Source organism: Botrytis cinerea, chromosome 2 (genome assembly GCF_000143535.2).
Source record: "Botrytis cinerea B05.10 chromosome 2, complete sequence".
Taxonomy (NCBI): domain Eukaryota; kingdom Fungi; phylum Ascomycota; class Leotiomycetes; order Helotiales; family Sclerotiniaceae; genus Botrytis; species Botrytis cinerea.
The window spans coordinates 1441205-1459587 of record NC_037311.1 but is presented as its reverse complement, the minus strand read 5'-3'; the positions used below and the strand labels follow the sequence as shown (position 1 = coordinate 1459587).

General features: G+C 42.7%; 3 protein-coding genes across 3 annotated transcripts; 1 reads left to right on the top strand and 2 right to left on the bottom strand.

Moving 5' to 3' along the window:
- Nucleotides 1-1908: 1908 nt before the first annotated feature.
- On the bottom strand, nucleotides 1909-6093 carry BCIN_02g04140 (hypothetical protein). The gene is made up of 2 exons (XM_001553693.2): nucleotides 4384-6093; nucleotides 1909-4329 (listed from the first exon to the last, which is right to left on the bottom strand). The coding sequence occupies exons 1-2, from the start codon at nucleotides 5154-5156 to the stop codon at nucleotides 3255-3257; spliced, it is 1848 nt and encodes a 615-aa protein (XP_001553743.1). The 5' UTR covers nucleotides 5157-6093; the 3' UTR covers nucleotides 1909-3254.
- Nucleotides 6094-14424: 8331 nt separating this feature from the next.
- BCIN_02g04130 (hypothetical protein) lies at nucleotides 14425-16595 on the bottom strand. The gene is made up of 5 exons (XM_024691292.1): nucleotides 16408-16595; nucleotides 15705-16322; nucleotides 15524-15635; nucleotides 15405-15457; nucleotides 14425-15311 (listed from the first exon to the last, which is right to left on the bottom strand). The coding sequence occupies exons 1-5, from the start codon at nucleotides 16454-16456 to the stop codon at nucleotides 14749-14751; spliced, it is 1395 nt and encodes a 464-aa protein (XP_024547062.1). The 5' UTR covers nucleotides 16457-16595; the 3' UTR covers nucleotides 14425-14748.
- A 108-nt stretch (nucleotides 16596-16703) lies between these two features.
- Nucleotides 16704-18383, top strand: Bctfg2. Its single transcript, XM_001553698.2, has 4 exons — nucleotides 16704-17141; nucleotides 17192-17468; nucleotides 17522-17730; nucleotides 17788-18383. Exons 1-4 carry the CDS (start codon nucleotides 16887-16889, stop codon nucleotides 18139-18141), a joined length of 1095 nt encoding a protein of 364 aa, XP_001553748.1. The 5' UTR covers nucleotides 16704-16886; the 3' UTR covers nucleotides 18142-18383.

The following is an 18383-nucleotide window of genomic DNA, read 5'->3' as shown; positions in this document are numbered from 1 at the left end:
TGCTTAAAATAGCCGCAGCAATTTTTCTTCAAAGGGTTTCGATTACATTTTGGGCTCTTGTATCATATTGGGAGCACTAATTATGAGAGTACTAGAACCATCTAAATCTCGGATCGGTTTATTTCTTGGGATGGATGGGGCCCGACTATGAACGAATGAACGGTATGTGGCTGGAATACGGCACGGATGTCCGTCTACTTTCGTCTGGTCTAGCCGTTATGTTTTACATCAACAATACGTATAATTCCACGTGATTTAAATTGAGTCGTTGAAGAATTTTCGCTGTTGCAGGTTTTTGTCATTTGTGACATGTGTAGGCACTCGTGAAATTTTGCATGGTGCATTTACATGATGGTATTCGCGTTTGGATATGCATTTGTGGCGAACTCTATGTCAAGTTGAAGAAAAAAGGGTCTTGCATATTATGTCATGTATATGTCATGTACTGCTATGCTATGTACTGTCATGTACATGTCAAACTTACGGCAAAAGTCCATGTATTGTGATGTTATGTAAATGTAAGACCTAAAGAGGTTATAATTGAAGATACAAATGTTATGTCATGTTAGTATGTGGAAAAGAAATCTATATGCTATGTCATGCGATGCGATGCGATGCTATGCTATGCTATGCTATGCGAATGTAATGCCATGCGATGCGATGTATACCGGATTCGACCGCTGCTAAACACTTTATCTCTATCTACTAGTGTAGACCTGCGGATCTTGGTCGAAGTTACGAAGCTGCGAAACAAAACTTTGCAGTAGCATAAACCTACAACTCCATATTCCCTTTGCCACTCCATCTTAGAGGTTAGATGTGATCCCATTGTAAGCGGTGAAGAGTATCTACTGCACTCTACTGTGATCTACTGCAGATGTATTCGCGATAGTGGGGTCCTCGATCCTCTCGAGTCTTGAGTCCTGAATCTTGACGAGGGAGAATGGGAGCATTGACTCGGCATTAAACGGAGGGTAATGCGGCTAGGGTTAACTTTTGGAAAGTGATAGTCTAGAGACGATGATGTACATGTATACTATACCATATACATGTGAGACGGAATCCGAATTGGGCGACACACCTTTGCATACATACATACATACATACATACATCTACATACCATACGGCACTAGTCTCCGGAGCAGAGTAGTGGGGTCACTGGTGGAAATCATGAAAGACACTACCTACCTAAGTAAGTCATCAGAAAGATGTGGGGAGAGCTCACACATGCAGAAATGGAGTTCCACAAACTAACACGACCCTTGGAGCGAAGAATTTTTACTTTTTGTTTTGAAAGATGAAACACCACGTATTTCACGGGGTAAAGAGTATGGGGCGCGATAGAAACAAGTGTGTTTCAGAAATGATGGGGTAATTATTGGACGAACGTTTTGAGAACCTGGATGGGAAAGGGAACGGAATACTTGGAAGGGAGTTTGGATGATTGGTTGGTAGTTGGTGGTTATTGGATCGTCTGATTCACGAGTGGAGTTGAGGGAAGATGGAATGCGGGTAATATTGTGGGGCATGGAAGGAGGGAGAGAAGGAGATTGGTTGTTGCATTCTGAGACAGATCATGCGGATTTGAATGCTGTTTGGTGGGTAGATGGAGTTTGGCACGGAGATCGATGGATAGAAGGAACGATAATCGGAACATGAGTAAACATACGAGAAAGGCACGGGCAAACATGGAGACAAGACTCAAGAGAAGCTCCACTATGTCTGGTCAAGTACGTGCCCATTGAATCCGGGGGTGAGACCAGAGGAAGAAACACAAGACAAACCTTGAAGGTCTTTCAAGCAACACAATCTACAAACACAGCAGTAATCAGTCACAAACAAGTATCCGTATCACTGTCACTAACTAGGCATCATTATCACAATCAAATCACGCAGGGGGAAGAGTTTGAACATGAAATCTTATGTATTATTGACCATTTTCTTGCGTGTTTTTTTCCTATCTGATTGTTTCATCTCATCTCATCTCATCTCATGCTACGGTATATGTGGCGTGAAGTAAAAATTAAATACAAAAAAATGAGTTTCTAGTCAAGTAACTCATACCTCCCATTCCACGATAGACAACACAAGCCAAAAGCAACAGATAGGACCGTATTAGGTACAAGAAAAACAGCCCCTCGAGATATAGAAAACGCTGCACCAAAATGACATATCTGAAATCTGTAAAAGGAGATTTTTAGAAGGAAATCCCGATGATCTGATCGTAATCGGTCGATGTGGTGTGTTTTAGATCTTTCGATGTCTCTTCGATAATACCGCGAGGCAGAAGTTTCATTCATCTTCATTCATTCATCAGTCATGATTGCATGTCATTGCTCATCGTGAGTGAGTCTTGGAAAAGAAATCGCGAGTAATCGTAAAACGTAAAACATTTTGAATTGGTATATGGATAGTACTGGATAGGATTTGTGTGTAGGTAGATGCGAAGATAGTCATCGATCGTGTATTTCAAAGCAAACGCTTCAATTTGGAACAAGCTTGGAGAGGGGTATGTATTTGTATTTGTATTTGCGTAGAGTGTATCTTTGTCGTTGTAGGTAGGTATTGATAAAATAATATTCATGAAATAGTTCGTGATAACGTAGTCGTAATGAAACTTTTGAGTGATAATGTATAAGGAAAATTGGTTGCTAGTAATAGCTTGTGGTGTGCGATGTGTAATGCGTAGAGTAGCCACCCCCTTCCGTTCCAAATGCCCGTTTCCAATCCAAATAGAGATCCATCTCCTCCGAATACCCGTCCTCCATCCCCATCCGCCCAATTTGCAAAATATATGGATTCCCATTGCTGTCCAGCTGCGACCTGATGTTCGTCTTACGCCTGGCGAAAATAATAACAATAACCAATAAGAAATTAAGAAAAAATCCCAAGTTTGATGACCCGTCGCTAACTATGATCGATGATGACGATGATGCAGTAACAGAGAGAGAAAAATAGGAGAAAATGAAAATGAAAATAACAAGAACACGATTTGGAGACCATCCGTAAACCATAAAACCATAAAAACCATGAGAACCATTAAGCCATAAAATAGAAAATTCAAACGCTCGCTGTTTCGCTCATTAACAAATTGAGACATTAAGAGAAGATGCGTGAGCAACAAAGTCTCTGTTCGCAATGAAGCCGTAAAATCGTAAAAGCCGTAAAGTTTTTATTCGAAAAGTCAAAGAATTTGGATTGTCGAAGTAGAGTTTTTTTGGATGACATATTTAGGTTGAAAACTTGGAAAAGTTTAACCCGATGAGGTATCGCACTCTTCTGGACCATTCCTGGAGTTACATTCCGAGACAAGCTTAGCAAAATTCCTGACGACCTCACTTGGAACTTGATCCCACAATAATGATCGAGTGTAAACCTCTGCGGCCGATTTCTTAGAATTCGATCGCATGGCAGCAAGTGATTCACCGAGATTCTTTCGTCCTTGAGATGTCGATCTTGTGGCGGGAGAATTGTCGAGGAAATCTTGAGAAGTCAACCCATTGTATTGTGCTGCAGACAATGAAAAGAGTTGTTCGTTGTTTTGTTCTTCTGTTGGTTGTGAAAGACTGTTGGCAAGATCTCCAAGAGTTGATGATGTGACGCCGACCATTTCGTTGCCTCCCAAAGAAGGATTTTGAGTAGTAGACCAGGATCCAGATGGGAGAGGTGCAATTGCGTTGGCAACATCAGAGACAGCAGAAGCGGATTGTTGAATGCCAGCATCCTTAAACACGTCTTCGAGGAGTGTTGCAGATGCAGCACGAACGTCATCCGACATTCTGGGAATGCTGGGAGAAGAACCCTTTGAAGCGACAAAAGCACCAACAAGGAGCAACATCAAGAGGAGACCTTGGGCAGCAGGCTTCTCTGGCTCGCTAAGAAGGGAAGTGTCGACCTTCTTGGCGGAAACCAGTGAATTCTCAACCTTAATCTCACTTTCCATGGAAAAGTCATTCAGGAAGGAGATGTTGTCCCAATTGCCATCCATGTTCAGACCATCAATGTCAGAGTAGTCGGCAGAGAAGCCAGTCGAACTGGGAACAGTTGACATGGCAGTGCTTTCCATCTTTTGCATGTGCTCTGTGAGGACGCTCACTTTCTTGCGGAGGTCGCCGGTTTCGAGGGTGTGAGTTCGCACCATCTCTTCCTTCTCCATCTGCAAGCTCTCGATGTATTGTTGGTAGTGTTGCTCTTTACGAGCCCACTCATCCAATGCAAGTTTTGCTTCGGCCAAGTCCTCCTCGAGATCGTTAATCAAAGCAGTATAGTGCTTCTTTTCGTCCTCAAGGCGCTCAGTGTGCTGCTTCTTTCGCTGACGCGAGTCAAGACTATAGTGATGATTAGTCAATGGATGTGAAAAATTGATCAGATGATGCACTTACGCTGCTTGTCGGTTTCTCAACAAACGTTTTTGCTGTTTGAGCTCCTTAATCTCCTGTTCATCTGTGGATTGAGAGATGAGTTGATCGATGTTGGTGAGATTTCTCTCGGCTGGAATATCGAAACGGGCATTCTTCTTTCGGATACCATCACCCCTTCTGGACATCTCAGGATGCGATCGAAGAGTTGGGCTGTGTGGGCGCATGCGCTTTGGAATACGATGATCCATCTCTGAAACGGACCAGTCCTTTTGTGGAGATGGATGACTTGAGCCATTGGCGGAGAAGAGGGGCAGTTGATGGTTTCCAGGGTTTGTGAATGGTGTTTGAACGGGACGTTGAAAGATAGGAACATTGACCTCATAATCAGATGGAAGCCCATCGTGACCTTGCATTGGTGTGCTCATCCCCGAACCATTTCCCATGCCCCAGCCGTGATTTGAATGTCCATATGTTGCGTTTTGTGCAGCCTCGATACGCATGAATGGGTTGTTGCTGTTGTGCTCGACAAAGGGATTGTTGGATGCCATTGGTTGCATGTCGACGTGTTGCCATTCATCAGCCTTGGGGGAGAACAATGTCGAAGATACTGCAAAGGATTCTCGCCTGCTATTGTCCATGGGTGGAGACATTTCTAAGCCGGAATCTAATGCAGAGTGATCGAGGATGTTATCATCAAGAATGCTTCCTTCGTCCTCTTCAAAGTAGTTATGAGGTTGAGTATCGACAGATAATGACGATTGTCTGTAGTAGTTGTGCATTGGGAAGGCAGCCATAGCAAAGAGGTTCCTGCTGTGGTCTGTTGTGAAGGTGGGTTGGTATTGTGGTTAAGGAAGAGGTGGGTTTGAGTGAAGCGAAGTTATTTTCGGATGAGATGGGGTAAAACAGATAGATAGTGGCGGTGAGAAAAGATAAATGTTATCGATAGATCGTTCAACAATCACGAAAACTTGAATTATCGGGGTAGGGAGAAGATATGAAAAAGATGATTTCGTTTTGGGCGGATTAATCAATGATATGATTGAGTGAAGGGTCAAATCACTTGTTGTGTTTTTCTGTCAAAGAAAAAGACAAGAATAACAAAAGAGGTGACTGTTTATGAGGATGGTAATGTTTGATATGAATATTTGAGGTGGAAGTTGGGTGGGAGATGCTCAGTTGATATGTGAGGGACAAGAGTGGTGGGTGTATGAGTGGGTTGAGTCTGGGTTCCGATGCAATTCGGGCGAGACAAACAGTGGGAAGGGATTGTATGGCTTGATCTGAAGTGGAGAATGGAGGGAGGCACAAAAGACTGTAAGAAGTCTAAGTCTGTTGGGTCCCTTTTTGGTTCGAGTGGTCGTATGGGTCGTATGGTGGTAGGAGTGGTAGTGCAGAATTGCAAGCAGTTGCAGTTGCAGTAAAATGTGCAGCAAGTAGTAGAACTTGAGCTTGCAGTCGGTGCAGCAGACAAGAGAAGTAAGAAGCACGTTAGAAAAGTAGGTCAAGTATGCAGGTAGAAATAGAAGAATGTAGTTGGTAGATATGCGTTAGATAATGTGGATATCTTGGGAGAGGGGTCTGGAAATCTGGGAAACGGATAATGAGGTGAGAGCATGAGATGAATGGGTCGTCGCGGGTGTTTTTAAAAATAAATAAATAAATAAATAATAGTAATAATAGTAATAATAGTAATAATAGTAATAATAATAATAATAATAATGATAATGAGACATATATGATAATATCCTTCAAGGGCCTAATTCTTCTTATTCTTCTTCTAGCTCTTCTTAATCTACATTAGTGCGATGCTACGATACTACGACACTACGATACTAACTAACGTATTACGAGAGCTTGTTTTTGGTTGTTTTCTTTTTACCCAATCTTTCACCCATGATATGATATGATACTAGGTATAGCTACTTTTGGAGGGGAATGGTGAAGGGGTGAAGGGTGGAGTGATGCGATTAGCATGGTTACAATATGGACCCTTCTCTCTCCCTCTCTCTTCCCATCGTACTACACTTCTTTGAGTAATGCGTGAATAGATGAATGGGCCAAATAAAGTATTTACCTTATAATTGAGTAATAAGTGGATGAAATGATGGGCAATGGGCCATGACGGCGGGTGGGGAAAGATTTGTCGTATTACCCGAAAGTCGAAAGTCTCAAGGAACCTAGAGATCAACTTGTGGAGACTTCTAGCCTTTTGATTTATGAGATGCTTTATGCTATTCTGCTTTATTATTTCATTTGATTATTATATACGTTACTATAATTTATTCTTATTTCTTTTCACCCCCATTACTCCGTCCATCAAGTAACACAGTATATCTTCATGGGTCTGTATAGGTCTGTCTAATCACGTCTTCAAGATCTCGATGATCCATTGTTCGCGATACGTAGATTTCCAACCCTGTGCACCCGGAGGATATCATTCACCATATGGAAATTGTGTGCATGGGGTCGTACTTTACGGTGCGGTACACTCGCACACGCCAAAAACAGAAGAAGAGAAAAGAAAACAAGACGGCTTCTTTCCCCTTTCGACTAAGTTTCAATTCCAGCGGTATGAAAGCGGGAAAGGCAAGGCAAGTGCGGGTGCTAACGATTAGTGCTTGCATTTCCATTGCATAGTAGCATGATAGTGCCTACTCTTACATCTTAGATGTAAATCTTAGATGGGGAGAAAAAGAAGTCCAAGAGATCCAAAGAAGATAATTGATTCTCCATTAAGCATTCATTACAAAGTGCATTTGAATTCAAGGCAATCGAATCTTAAGATTTCCCGCTCAAAGCCTTGAATAAATTGCATTTGATCAGTGATCAGTTGAACCCAGGCAAATCAAGATGTTGCATACGATACGGGAGTGAGGGATGATATGATGAGGGAGGGGTTCAAGCTTTGATTGGATTATTCATGCTCTGCTCCGAGGTAGTGGATTAGATCTGACAGGCTGACTGATTACTTAAACTACCTAGAGTAGATTACCATCATTAAGGTTACTTTGACAAGAGATGCTCGACAAGATAGAAAACAGTTCCACTATTAATCGGCATTCGGTTATCTCTCTTTTCTTTTTTTCTTTCGAATATTCCAAAAGGCGACGGAAGATATTGCAAAAAGGCAATAGACCCGTTAGAACTTGGCCTCAGAAATTTCTACTTTAGAATGCATTTACTATTACAACTTACATTGGTAACACTGTAGTGAAAAAGATTAGCCTGCCATTTAAGCTTGAGGGGGTTTGTCTTAGAACCCTGAGCTAATTGTGAACTAACCATAAGAGAATTCAGATGATTTTTCTCCATCAACCGCTTCCCGCTCTCAAATACATCGTGCCTAACAAGTTATCTCGTGTGGTTTATATAAAAAATGGGCACTGGATCAAAACAATCCATCTCTAATTCTCTACAGCTCTTTAAAAAGTGCCCATGGGAACGCAAAGTCAGCATGGTTGTCTTGGCTCCTTCCTATTCCCTGCTCACATCAGGTTGGGCATCTATGGAGTTATGCTTGATTCTGAGGGCTTGCATCAAAATCCCCAAAAGAAAGCCGCCGATAGGTTATATCCTCACGTTTTGCATACGATTGTTTCTTTACCCTTGTTCATCGTTTCTACACTTTCTCATCATTGGAATAATCTGTTAAACTCCGGCTTCCCGTTGATACTACCAGGGCTTGGCTCGTAACGAGAAAATGATGGTCCTTGGACACCAATCAAATGTTTTGAGGCAATCGGTGATACCCTCGAAAATGGTCACTTCGAAGATCACGCGTCTTGCTCTTGTGGGAGGAAAAAAGCCCTTTGGGGTATCATTTGTTTACTTTCATCTTTAACCAAAGGAATCGCTAATTGATCCTTCAATTGTGGCATTTTCCCTTCGCTTAATCTTAAGATTCTCCTTCATGATCATCTCACTCATGGTCGCTGCTGATCAAACCGTCTAGATCATGAGGAAAGCACGGGTAATGGATGGTAACGAGGTAAACCGTAACATACGTTTAGATGACAACATCAAATTAAATGCCTTCTTCGAATCTCATCTCATACCACCATCCCCACCTTTTTCCCAGTTCTTGGGCCTTGTCATTCGGCAGCAAGTCCATTCATCACGACTCATGAATACTTGTACTGTCACCATACTAGGCCTCCTCAAACGGTCGCAGAATGCAGTATCTTTGTAAGAGTGTGAATGTGAAGCCTCAAATGATAGGTGATATTCCAAGGTTCACTTCTACCTAATCTACCTAATCAAATGATCGTAAGCTCTGCGTGCCCAAGTCAAGGTAGGGCAAGCAATTCATTGGCAAATCAAGCCCTCAAGTCTTTCGGTAGCTTTCCATGACACAGATTCAGACCATTCATTACCGCACAAAGACCCAACCTCATGGCCTCGTCTCCCGCTACCTGGAGCCTGCCGGCAGGCACCTTACGGAAAGATGGACGGGTACGAAACCGATTTTTACTTACTGCTATACAAAAGAAGGCCGCAGGGTTTAATCCGGTACCCTAGTATCTGTCATTTCAATCGGTGTGAGCCCGAGAGCCTAGCAGCCCAGTTCCAGCCCTTCCTAAATCGAACTGCCGTTATTATACATCTTGCCTCTCATAGTACGGAGGTATCGGTACATCACCTACCACCCCTAGCATTTAGGAAAAATGATCTCTTAGGGCGCATGAATGAATTGCGCGTATGACGGCATTTTCAATTTTGTTTCATTCTGGATATTTTCCCTTGAGGAATAAATTTCCCGATGGACCTTCAGAACCTCCTCTGTGAAGTGGGTTTGACCTAAGGAACTCTCCAGGATGAAGGGGATCTAAAGTTTTAACCGACTACGATGATGCTAGTACAGACACTTCTAAGATTTCTTCTAGAATGTTAGAAGAAGACTGAATAAACTTCGGATAAACAATCATATTTCATACATATCCTCTTTTTCTTAAGTGCGAAGGAAAATGCTCAGATGCTATTATGCTACATACAGCTGAATCCCATCTACAGTACCTGGGGTCCTGGATGTACCTGAGTGGGGTGCACTTGGCTTCTTTTTCGGAGTAGGCGTTCCAGGTTTTGCTTACACTGGCAGTCGCGCCATGGACGCGTTACAATTGAATCATGATCTTATTGTTTTTTTCTTTTAAGGTTCGATTGGAAGAATTGAGGGGGCTGGGAATTTTCTTACCCATGATTCATGATTATCATATCACAACAGTTATGATTTTCACAAAAGTGTTTGTTTGGTGAGATAGTGGTGGAAATGGAAATCGAGATTTCATTTGATTCAAAATCTTCTTCTTCCTTCAGAAACGCGGTATCCTCTGTAATTCTCAGCCCACCTAAAGTGTATCTTTCATCTTGGCTTCTCCAGACATTCAAACCTGTCAAATGGGGCTACCCGCGCAGCCGCGGCCGACTTCCTCCCAAGCTACAGCCTCTTATTACTACACAGCTTTTCAGTCTTATATTTACCAATTATCTAATATTTACCAATCACCAGCTTCCAAGCCTTTCCAAAAGTTTCAAAGATGTCAAGGTTGAGGCAGAATTTTCATATAATTTTCATACGAATTTTTGTCTTCACATTCTTCACCGCTCATCTATTTTAGGACCTGATGTCGAGATCCGGATGTTCCGCCTAGGATTCGGGAACCGAACATCCAAAGACCCAACTTTGAAGGAAGAGAAAAGAAGAGCGAAGCCACTAATTACGAAGTGTACCAAAGTACTGTCCCATGAGTAACTTGAGAAAAGTGAAGCCTGATCTGAGAAGGATTGTCGGTCTGTGTTTCAGACTTTGAGAAATGATGCAAGTGAGAGTCAGTATCTACTGAGAGTCAGGTTTTATTTCTGAGGGATAGGCGTGAGATGCTGTTGAGAAGGGTCTTCTCGAGGGCCTCGTAAATCTTTCCACTTGATATGAACATGGAGGGGAGCCAGATACAGGTCTATTGAACCGTTAGAACAATGCAAATTTGTCTAGCATGAATCAAAACATGCGGTTTTAACTTACTCACCAGGTATGTTAGCTTCTCGCCTCTCCCTGGCATTCTCAATCATCAGATTTACCACCTCCCCAACTACTGTACATACATGTGGATCTATCTGCCAACCCCATAACAGACGTCCCATATTGTAACAAGAGCTCCTATACAGACCAATGACGTACTTGCAATATAAGTTTATTGTGTATAGATCGCTGGAACCCTCGACGGATAAAGTATAATTCGACAATTTCACTAAATAATAGAGCATGAATGACAAGCAAATTGCGAAATGCTAAAGTGGGTTCATCCGATCTGAGAATTTCGAGAAGAAGCTCAAAGCTCGAAGAAAATCCCCGAGATTCGCCGATTAGATTAAAATTGATCAGAGGATTTTCGGATTTTCACGAGTTATCGTATCGTATCTACCGATATCGTACTTGTCGGCTTTAAGTGTTGTGGGTCGTGTTGGTTGGGGACGGATGTCAATTTTCTTTCCCAATTGAAATGATTGATCGATCTTCCAAGTGGAATGCACTCTCACCCCAGCCAAATCCATTCAATTGATATCCATTTCAAATGAAGCTAAGAAATTTTGCACATAATTTTCCAGCATTACAGTACCGAGTACGGAGCACAGTCCTAGATGCAAGAGGAGTAAACCCATATGGCATAGGTTGTCGAACTATGAAATGATGAGTGATGGTGCGGTGAAGACATCTCGGTGCAGATAGCCGTTCGCTACTGTTTCGCTACTGTAGTGTTGATGGGAAGCCGCAGCTCCACATCGGGTCTTCTACTTTCTAAGCTACCAGAGTTACCAAGCTACCGGAAACGTGATGTGTGGGTTCCCGGTGTTGACCGCTTGGTGGCCTGTCTATCGCCGCGGGGTTGTTTTTCAACTTTTGTTTTGTTTACTTTGGTAGTATAGTGACGATGATGATGGTGGCGTGAAAATTTTGAGTAACTAGAATGTATATAGGCGAGGAGAGGGGAGGGGTATTCAGCTTAGGGGGGTCTAACCGGGACTAGGTTTGAGGGGAAAAGTTCCGGTGTTGACCGCTTGCCGAACTGCGAACTATGGTTTACAGTATGTCTTGAATTTTACCTCATGCTTTACTGTCGCGGGGAAAGTCTACTTGGGTGTGAGAAAACTCTTCACGAATTCCTGGGATTTTGATGCTTGACCGCTAAATGAGCCGTCCTCAGCCGGCACATACCTCTGATTGAAACCAGAAAGATTCAAAACTGTATGGGGTCTAAATCAATCTTGGGCTTAACTTTTTAGAGAATCATCCACCTACTTTGATTACTGATCTATTGACTGAAAACATCCATAAATTCGTCTAGGCAACTAGAACGGGACCATCAGTCAGCAGGCTGTGACAAGATTCAATGAGCTATATCAGGTTGGGGCAGGTGATTTGACTGTGACCAGAAGTAAATTAATGGTATTCATCGGCGCATGACATATCTCCAACGCTAACATTCGAAAGATCACGAAGGAACGAGAACCGTGGTATCCGATGAGCGCATATTACGGCATCTTCACCAAACAGAAATGAAACCTCACGAGTGCGAGGAGTTTGGGATCACCAAAAGCTGCTCCAACGGTCATCAGGGTCTGAATCGGTCCAAAGCTTATGGATCGTATGGATCGTATGGAGAGGATGTGGAACATGTATTCAAAAATCTCGAACCCCGTGTATCGAGGATCAAATGAAGATGGGAATAGGAGGGGCTGTGAGAAGACCGAGTTAGCATTGACAGAAGAAATTTTTTTGAAAAAGATCACAAGAGATGAACTAGAGCGACAAAGCCCGAGCAAGCGCTACGATCTATAGGGACTGGTGGATGGATCTCAAGGCTTCGAGGTCTGGCATATGAGTATGGGTGCTGGAACGAAAGGAATATCAATGCTATGGGTGGCGGCTTAATGGGCTGTGCTACTTAGAGATAGATAGATCTAGAAGCGGCGACTTGTATTTCTAGGCACCCATACTATTTCAGGAAATGAGCATCAATCTTGATCTTCAAATTTGCCTCTTGATGCTATGAGCATATCCGTATCACAAACGAAACCACTGTTGAGTGTTCTGACCGAACTCAAACGGAGCTGGGGTGAGGGGTATGCACCGATAATTCGCTTGGTGATCTTCAGTCGGTGCCAAACAGGATAATTTTCGTTCACCATACGTCTCTCTTGTATTTTGATAATGAGACCTTATGATCCCCAATCGTAACGCTTACGGCTTCTTCTTTCTTCGTTATTCGACGATACCCTCCTTTCCAAATCGATCTACGCAACTCGGAGAGCGGTGAAGAAATCAGAAAAAGCGCTTGGCGATTGGAGCGGGGAGAAAATCAGCTCCACTCCAATCCACGAGCACCGATCAAGGTAAATTATCTCGTTAACAGACTGTTTTGAAAGACTCTTACCCATAATGACGAACTGCTGTACGTTATGGAGTTACGAGGCTTGTTGAGTATCGTACAATAACTTGCAATAGAGTTTGCTGTGTGTCAGTCTGGTAGTTGGATTTTGATAAAAAGATTGGAAGAATAGTTATCAAGTCTAACTGATTTTGAGACCTGCATGTACTATAGAGTGAAGCATAACGCGGAACCTCACAATCATGACAAGAAATGGTATGCGAGGACCCTTGAAACGTGGGGGGGAGCCTCAATTCGGATATCCGAAAAAAGACCACTGCATTGGTACGCTGCAAATTCCTGCAATAGTAAGACATGCACATGCCATAGGCGCAGAGATCACTAGATAGTGGCAATTTGCCTTTCAACAGAGAATCGCATCGCTCCCACGCACGGATAACTTCAGTGGCATGAAAATGGGGTCCAGCCCAGAACTGCGTGCTTTTTACGAAAGTATGTGCGACGTACAGTACAGTGCATTAGCGGTGGCGCTTGAAAAAAAAAACTCACTTTATCCATTGCCACTTCAATATCTTATCTTTTTATTCAACAGAGCCCGTACTGTATCATTTCCGGAGTGCAAATACAGCCTCGAGACAGCCTGAAGACAGCATGGTGGAAGTCGCAATATTGAAGTAGAAGTGGAAATCCGAACAGGAATGGAAAAATAAAAGAGCTTCACCGCCACCACTAGATATGTATGCGGTATGCAACATGCAAGATTTTGCGAATGGGTCTTGGTATCTGCCAGTAATTCTCGTGATCGGCCGAGGTTCGGTTCGCATTGGGACAGGGTATTAATATATTTGTTACATTGTTTATGTACTGCAGCTGTGTCGAAGTGGAGTATGTCCTGACTTTCGCCTATGATTGTACATGACTGAAGCATGGGAAAGAGGAACATTGGTGCAGTATTTTGGATGTCAGAAATAATTTCAAACAGCATCCAACTGAAATTCAGTCTATAATAAGTTGAGACACCACCAAATGTATACGGCTGGCGAGGTAAGGTTACCCTACCAGTGCTTACTGGGCACTCTCTCAGTTTCATGTTACTTCAGGTGATCTTTGCATACATGTAAATCGTAAGTCTTTTCATGGCGTATATGTCACAGGCAATGAGAGATTCGTAAAAGCTGTGTGAATGAGGAAATGCTCTTCCTTGGCATGATTTTCGTGACTTTCTCTGGCCAGTTGAAACGTACAGTCAATCGATTAGAGAGATGTTTCTTGCACGTGGATGCATCCCAAGAATCAGATATTGGTAATATCCTCAATATCAACTGAGACTTCTCCACTACGAAATGTTCTTTGCACACTATTGCGTACAGTCTTGAGTACTTTGCTCCGCTCATATCTTTCGCTTTTGCAGAACTGCAGCTGGGCAAAGGATTTTCTCGTCGAAGAAGCAAGTAAATCATAATGGGTGCACAAACCAAGGACTTGTGAAATTCTCACCACTCCAATAATGTAGATGCATCAACCATCGAATGATTCGCCAAATGAATCAATAGATCCTGTTGTTGGTTCTCAAATCGGAACTAAAAACCGAATATCGCTTTGGACAGATGGAAAAGATAACAGATCATGGCGAAACAGATCAGGCAAGGATGAATCAGCAGGAAATCGAGATCAACAATGGAGACGGCATTCATGTAATCTTGTATGTATTTTTCTTTCCTATTCTTCCTTTAACACTATTTTGAGGTCCCAGTCCGATTAGCTGAGACATGAGAATCTTGAAGTTAGAAACACAAGGAGATTCGAGTCCGGGTATCCCAAAAATGTTTTCGACGCCTCTAATAACCCTAGTAGCAAGAGACAATGTAGCTTCGACGCTGCTAGCGGTTTGGAGACGACAGCAAAAAGGAAAAAATAGAAAATGTTTTGAAGATCTTCGTAATGAAGAGACCACGCGGGTCATTGAAAGGTGCTCCAGAATCGAGCCTTACATTTGTTAGTATCAGGAAAATTGCACGTAATCTTGCTGTGCGAGAATTCCAGGTTCCTTTTCTCCATCTTCGTCGCCAAAAAACTCCTCATCAATGGCATCTGAATCAACGTCATCGCTATCTACCTCATCTTCTTCATCGCTCGAAATATCACTCGATTGATCACCGGGAGAAGATTCACCAGTAGCTGCATTCCTACGAATAACACTAGCCTTGATGCGGTGGGGAAGTTTGCATCCTTTCGTAGTGCAAGTACCTGTGTTGCTGAAATCCGGGCATTCGTGAACGTGTCGCTCTGTGCAAGTAGTTCCCTTGTCGCAATATCCATAGATTCCGAAAGACCGGCAAACCATTGCTGTCGGCGAAACACGAACATGGGTGTAACGACAATCCGAGTTTGAACAATTGCCCTTGGCAAAATGCAAGCAATTCGGTGTTCTTTCGGGGGTAAGGTCGTGAGACAGGTCGCATGAATCTCCATTAGGACATTCACCTTTGAGAAGGAAAGCTTTACATACTCCAACTTTTGAAGGGTCGTGAATATATCGGCATTTAGGACCTTTGTTACAAGTACCTAAACAATATGTGGTTAGCTGTAACCCAAGTCGCTCCTCCTCCAAAACTCAAAATAAAGGAACAATTTGAAATGTGGGAAGAAAGGAGGTACCCGTATTGGTGAAGGATTTGCATGGCTCATTGATCTTAACAACTCCGTGCTTCCTGCGACCGAGTTAGTGATTTCACACAAGAAATGCAATTGTGGAACCGCATTCTATTGAGCCATACCTAGTGGCTTTGATTATCCCTTCACGATACATATTTCCATTCTTGCTTCTATAGAATTTGACACCTCCAATTAAAGTAGTTTTGGGGGTAGTGTTTGCGGAAGTAAGATCACCTGAAGTAAGTGAGCATGGAACAAAAATTGGTACCACCTTGTGGCTTGCTACAGACGATGAGTTCTCACCAGGGGCTTTCACAAGTTTGCTACCGTTCTTTGTGACAATGAATCGAATTCCGTTGACCGTAACCTCATAATTGGTTGTTCCAGTAGGTTGAATCATAGAAGAGCCTGAACTCGCGCTTAGGCGCTGCAAATGTCTGCTGAGCTTTAACTTCTCCCGCTCATCCCTTTGTTTAAGTTTCTGTTTTCTAGTTTCCTCAATGGCTTTAACGCGAATCTGACTATCTTTCTCAAAATATGACTTGTTAATTAACTGGAGATGGCGATCGGTTTTTGTGATGTAGCCAGCAGAGGATGATCGCTCGTTCTCATCTGCAGATGCAGTTACGTTTGATGAATCCGATTGCGATGATGGAACGGAGGTACCACCGTTTAACACAAGCGTTCGATGTCGCACGATACCAGCACCGCCTCTTCCGCCTCGATATCCTCTAGCAGAGTATGCGCCCCTATGACTACCTCGACTACCTCTCCAGCTACTGTTTGCATAGGGATGGTATGCATAAGCCCCATGACCTCCTCGATTATTTGATTGTGGATGGTAACCATTTGTAGGCGAAGGGGCATGTGTTTGATTATATGGATCGTTTGACTGGTTATTCTTATGTTGATTAATTTGACCTAAACGTTGTATTAGCTTATGCTCAACTCTAAAAAAGAAACAAAGAATGTTTGTCTTAATGACATTGATAATGGGGCACTCTACCAGCTAGACGACTGATTTGTTCTAAGATGGCTTGATCTTCTGAAGCCATGGTTGAATGTTCCTATCGGTTAGTATATGAATAACTCTCTGGTGTATTATCGAGGCCTTGAGATAGTATTATATCACAAGGCTTATTAAATCGTCAGTCAAATGAACCTCTGTTTGTTCAAGGAAGGATTATTGTAATCAGTAAGAAGATAGAAGAGTAGTAGTGCCGTACAAGGTACAGGATTTGTCATCAAACCACAAACGCCATTGCTAGCGTCAATCGGCAGTCTGGTTCAATTATCCGACAAGGCTGCGACTTTTCAATATCATCATTGATTGAAAGGCAAGTAACAAAGAACTGTTGATCTAGTATTTGTTCTTCCTAACAACCAAAAACTCCCTACCTACCAGTAGAACGCAAAAGGAATCCTCAGTTCCAGAGAAGGACGGCATCCCGTTTTGGCGTTTAATAATCACCACATACATACAAAATGGCAGACGCAGTCATCAAGCCCGATCCAGAGGCAGCGGTCGCATCACCCAGGTTCATGGAGGATGATGATATATATGAGGATGCTGGTGATATGGCGATCAATGAAGACCCTAGTTTCCAAAAGTTATGGTTAGGTCGTGTTCCAAAGTACGTCTGGGATGCATGGAATGGAATGAGCGAAGATCTGGACGAGGAGATACAGATTGGTACTATTCGCAATTGTCGAGAGAGAATGCCTGATGGTACTGTTAAGGTATGAGAACTATAGTTTACATTCAGAAATTGAGCTAATATGAGCTATAGGACTCCTATTCCATGTTACTAAATTCCAATCTTGCACAGCACCAGACTGTTCCTAAGGAATACAATCTTGATATTACCAACTCGAATGTTAAGAATACTTTCGTTTTCTCGGAGCAAGATCTCCCAGGATTCAAATCGAAATCAAGACAAAAATTCGCTTTGGAGACTGCAAATATGCCAGCAAGACTAACCCGTGGAAAGATTGAGAAGCCGGCAAACAAACAACCATGGGATCCCAATAAGAAATTCCAACCTCAATTTCGGAAGGCAATCCCAAGTATGTTGACATAATACTCATCAGATCGGACTTCACTGACAGAATTCTGATAGAGAGAACAAATCTTTCCGGCAGGGTTGTGCATGAATTGAGTTGTATTGCCGTACAAAATGAAGAATCAGACCGTCTTCTAGCCATCAGAACTTTGGAAGCTATGAAACCCAAAGTTGGTACGAAATTTCTCAATGAGGATCTTGATGTGGGTCAAGGCTTTATTCAGCCTGGTACCATCAAGGCTTCCGATGCTTACAGGAGCTTCATTGTAAGATATACGATTCATACCTACACTACCTGGCAAAGTTTGTGCTAACTCAACTAGAAAACTAAGAGTTCCACTGCTAGTGGCAAGCCACAACTTACGAAGGCCGCTCGTATGCCAGAAAATGAGCTTCTTGATAAGATCTTCGAATGTTTCCGTGAGTATAATTATTGGTCTATGAAAGCACTTCGTGCCAGACTGCAGCAACCAGAAGCATATCTTCGTGAAACACTCGAGAAAATCGCTTTCTTGGCAAAGACTGGTCGTTTCGCAACACAATGGTCATTGAAGCCTGAGAACAGACCTGACAACTATGAGGTTGCTGCTGGCGATGCCATTGCACCCGGTGAAGATACAGACCTTGGCGACGATGACGAAGATGATGATGAGGATGTCAAGTTTGAAGATGTCTAGTTTTGTGACTGATCTTACAGTATGTATTCTACGGCGTTTTAAAGGGGTAGGTCGCATAATGACGGTGTCATTCACATGGCCAGGTTGACGTACGGGAGAGCATAATGATATGGCGTTACAGTTGTCCTTGGTGAATTTAGGTTAGTTAATGGAGGAACTCATTTGTGAGCAGAGATCCTGAATTGAGTTGTAAATTATCATAATAACAAAGCAAAATTTACGAATGATTTATGTTCCGAGTA